The 3,602-nt window shown below is 52.6% G+C and overlaps 1 protein-coding gene across 1 annotated transcript in view; it reads left to right on the top strand.

The window, feature by feature from the left end:
- The window catches only part of EIF4G1 (eukaryotic translation initiation factor 4 gamma, 1), a 21,085-nt gene that overhangs the window by 10,002 nt on the left and 7,481 nt on the right, over window positions 1–3,602 (top strand). Inside the window, exons 18-26 of the mRNA XM_011945832.1 lie at window positions 418–654; window positions 806–910; window positions 1,017–1,176; window positions 1,388–1,488; window positions 2,044–2,146; window positions 2,398–2,500; window positions 2,732–2,964; window positions 3,102–3,220; window positions 3,346–3,561. Coding sequence (XP_011801222.1) covers window positions 418–654; window positions 806–910; window positions 1,017–1,176; window positions 1,388–1,488; window positions 2,044–2,146; window positions 2,398–2,500; window positions 2,732–2,964; window positions 3,102–3,220; window positions 3,346–3,561 — 1,377 coding nt within the window. The remainder of the gene's footprint in view (window positions 1–417; window positions 655–805; window positions 911–1,016; window positions 1,177–1,387; window positions 1,489–2,043; window positions 2,147–2,397; window positions 2,501–2,731; window positions 2,965–3,101; window positions 3,221–3,345; window positions 3,562–3,602) is intronic.

The following is a 3,602-nucleotide window of genomic DNA, read 5'->3' on the forward strand; positions in this document are numbered from 1 at the left end:
GCTCAGAACTTTTTTTTTCCTTTTTGAGACAGAGTCTCGCTCTGTCACCCAGGCTGGAGTGCAGTGGCGTGATCTTGGCTAGCCTCCACCTCCCGAGTTCAAGCAATTCTCCTGCCTCAGCCTCCCAAGTAGCTGGGATTACAGGCATGGGCCACCATACCTGGCTGATTTTTTTTGTATTTTTAGTAGAAACGGGGTTTTACCATGTTGGCCAAGCTGGTCTCAAACTCCTGACCTCAAGTGATCTGCCTGCCTCGGCCTCCCAAAGTGGTGGGATTACAGGCGTGAGCCACTATGCCCAGCCAGCCTGCCTCAGGACTGAGTGCTTATTGCTAAGTTTGGATATCCAGGTAGAAAAGGGTTTTAGCCGAGTGGTTGGCTGTCTTTTTGACACAATCCCTGTCCCGTGAATGGCAGGCAGAGGAACGAGGACGCCTTAAGGAAGAGCTGGAAGAGGCTCGGGACATAGCCCGGCGGCGCTCTTTAGGGAATATCAAGTTTATTGGGGAGTTGTTCAAGCTGAAGATGTTAACAGAGGCAATAATGCATGACTGTGTGGTCAAACTGCTTAAGAACCATGATGAAGAGTCCCTTGAGTGCCTTTGTCGTCTGCTCACCACCATTGGCAAAGACCTGGACTTTGAAAAAGCCAAGGTAGAGGTCCTTGCATCTGGAGGGGGTTGGGCTGAAGCATGCAGGGCTCACTGAGCCACAGTGACGGGGCGGAAGGCCTGAGGAGGGGTGGGGCCTGCAGTTATAGGTGAGACATGTGAAGTTCCTGGTCTGATGCCTTTCTCCTCCGTAGCCCCGAATGGATCAGTATTTCAACCAGATGGAAAAAATCATTAAAGAAAAGAAGACGTCATCCCGCATCCGCTTTATGCTGCAGGACGTGCTGGATCTGCGAGGGGTGTGTGTCCCCCTCCTCCCCACTGCCAGCCTGCTGCCTCCAGTTTCTGACACTGCCTTGTCTGGCCTTCCCTGACATCATCGTGACTGGCCCTCTGTCTCCACAGAGCAATTGGGTGCCACGCCGAGGGGATCAGGGTCCCAAGACCATTGACCAGATCCATAAGGAGGCTGAGATGGAAGAACATCGAGAGCACATCAAAGTGCAGCAGCTCATGGCCAAGGGCAGTGACAAGCGTCGGGGTGGCCCTCCAGGCCCGCCCATCAGTGAGTTCCAGGCTGGGATTGAGAAGGGAGCAGTGAAGAGACTGGGAGGTTATACTTTCCTCTGATGACTTCCTGTTAGTGCCATGTGTCTGGGCCACTGAGACCCCATGATGGAACTGAGGATCTGAGGAAGGGAGGCTGGGGGTGGCCCAAGGGGAAGGGGCTGCTAAGGTTTATTCATTATTCCAGTATGCGCCTCTTTTTGTGTCAGGCCGTGGACTTCCACTTGTGGATGATGGTGGCTGGAACACAGTTCCCATCAGCAAAGGTAGCCGCCCCATTGACACCTCACGACTCACCAAGATCACCAAGGTAGGGGTGTGTGTGGGAGTGGGTGATTCAACTCAGGTTTAGATCTTCATCCCCTCACTTTTCTAAGGTTGAGAAGGTGACAACTAAATGTTTCCTCTTAGACTAACTGGTTGGAGTGCTAGAGACAGTACTACCAGCTGTAGAGGGAGGGTGGTACTCCCATTAGTCTGGACCAGTGTTTGACAAACACACACGTGTGCCAGATCCAGCCCATTCATACATCCCAGAACCCAGTAGTGGGTTTTTACATTTTAAAGTTGTGAAAAATCAAAAAGTGAATGGTAATTTATGCTGTGGAAATTAAGTAAAATGTAAATGTCAGTGTCCATGAAGTTTTATTGGAACACAGTCACAGCCATGCCTTTATCATCTACAGCTGGTTTCATGCTGCTGTGGCAGAAATGAGTAGTTGCAATAGAGACTGGCCCTTTATTAGAAAGGGTTTTCTGATCCCTGGACTGGGCCGTGCACTACCTGTTTGGCTGCATGTGGTGGTGCTGGCCAAGGGACTCAGCCAGGTTAGACCTATGACTCTACTCCTCTTTTGTTCTTCAGCCTGGCTCCATCGATTCTAACAACCAGCTCTTTGCACCTGGAGGGCGACTGAGCTGGGGCAAGGGCAGCAGCGGAGGCTCAGGAGCCAAGCCCTCAGACGCAGGTACGGAGGCAGTGTCAGGAGCTGGGTGGTTATCCGTCAGAGCTCCCTTGAGGACAGAGCCCTTCCTGTTAGAGAGGCCTTCGGTACAAGGTAGTTAGGCGATGTAGGCAATAGAGGAGGTTTGTGTTGTGGTTCCAGGGATTGAACTGCTTTACTTTTGGGACTGGGACCAAGTATCTTAAACTGGCAAGTAGGGGATAAAATGCAGGAAAGGAGAAAAATATTTTAATACGGGTTTTCTGCATCCCCAGCATCAGAAGCTGCTCGCCCAGCTACTAGTACTTTGAATCGCTTCTCAGCCCTTCAACAAGCGGTACCCACAGAAAGCACAGATAATAGGCGTGTGGTGCAGAGGTGAGGTTTCCTGGACGTCTTTGTTATTCACACTGGGGGTACCATGATTGGGTTCTGGTTGTTGCCATGGGATGGAAATTCTTCATACCTGTCCTGGTTGGAGCCCTTGGGTTAGATTGGGGCATATTCATTATGCCAAGAACAAGGCCCAACAGTTGCTCAGCACGTTGTGTAATTATATGAGTGCCTGGGCAGTGCAAGTGACTGAAAATGTGCCTGTCTTTCTTCCAGGAGTAGCTTGAGCCGGGAACGAGGCGAGAAAGCCGGGGAGCGGGGAGACCGCCTAGAGCGGAGTGAACGGGGAGGGGACCGTGGGGACCGGCTTGATCGTGCGCGGACACCTGCTACCAAGCGGAGCTTCAGCAAGGAAGTGGAGGAGCGGAGTAGAGAACGGCCCTCCCAGCCTGAGGGGCTGCGCAAGGCAGCTAGCCTCACGGAGGATCGGGACCGTGGGCGGGATGCTGGTGAGAGTCTGGGAGAGGAATGGAGGGAAAGGTGTTGGCTGCCTTGGGACTAGCTGGTCCCCAGCTTTTTGAGAGCTCTGAATCTTGTTTGCTGGGAAGAGTAAAAAGTTTCTCTAATCTGTGTTCTTTTCCCACAGTGAAGCGAGAAGCTACCTTACCCCCAGTGAGCCCCCCGAAGGCAGCACTCTCTGAGGAGGAGTTAGAGAAGAAATCCAAGGCTATCATTGAGGAATACCTCCATCTCAATGACATGAAAGTAGGCAGTGGGAGCGGTGTGTGATTGAGGAGTGGGCAGGGAGGGATCATGCTGGCAGGCATAGGGGTGCGTTGTATGGGTCAGACAGTGACTGGTCTCTTCCTGCTGTGCCCTGCACCCCTCAGGAGGCAGTCCAGTGTGTGCAGGAGCTGGCCTCACCCTCCCTGCTCTTCATCTTTGTACGGCATGGTGTTGAGTCTACGCTGGAGCGCAGTGCCATTGCTCGTGAGCATATGGGGCAGCTGCTGCACCAGCTGCTCTGTGCTGGACACCTGTCTACTGCTCAGTACTACCAAGGGCTGTATGAAATCTTGGAATTGGCTGAGGACATGGAAATTGACATCCCCCACGTGTGGCTCTACCTAGCGGAGCTGGTAACACC

This window comes from Colobus angolensis, unplaced genomic scaffold, assembly GCF_000951035.1.
Source record: "Colobus angolensis palliatus isolate OR3802 unplaced genomic scaffold, Cang.pa_1.0 Scaffold245, whole genome shotgun sequence".
Lineage (NCBI taxonomy): Eukaryota > Metazoa > Chordata > Mammalia > Primates > Cercopithecidae > Colobus > Colobus angolensis.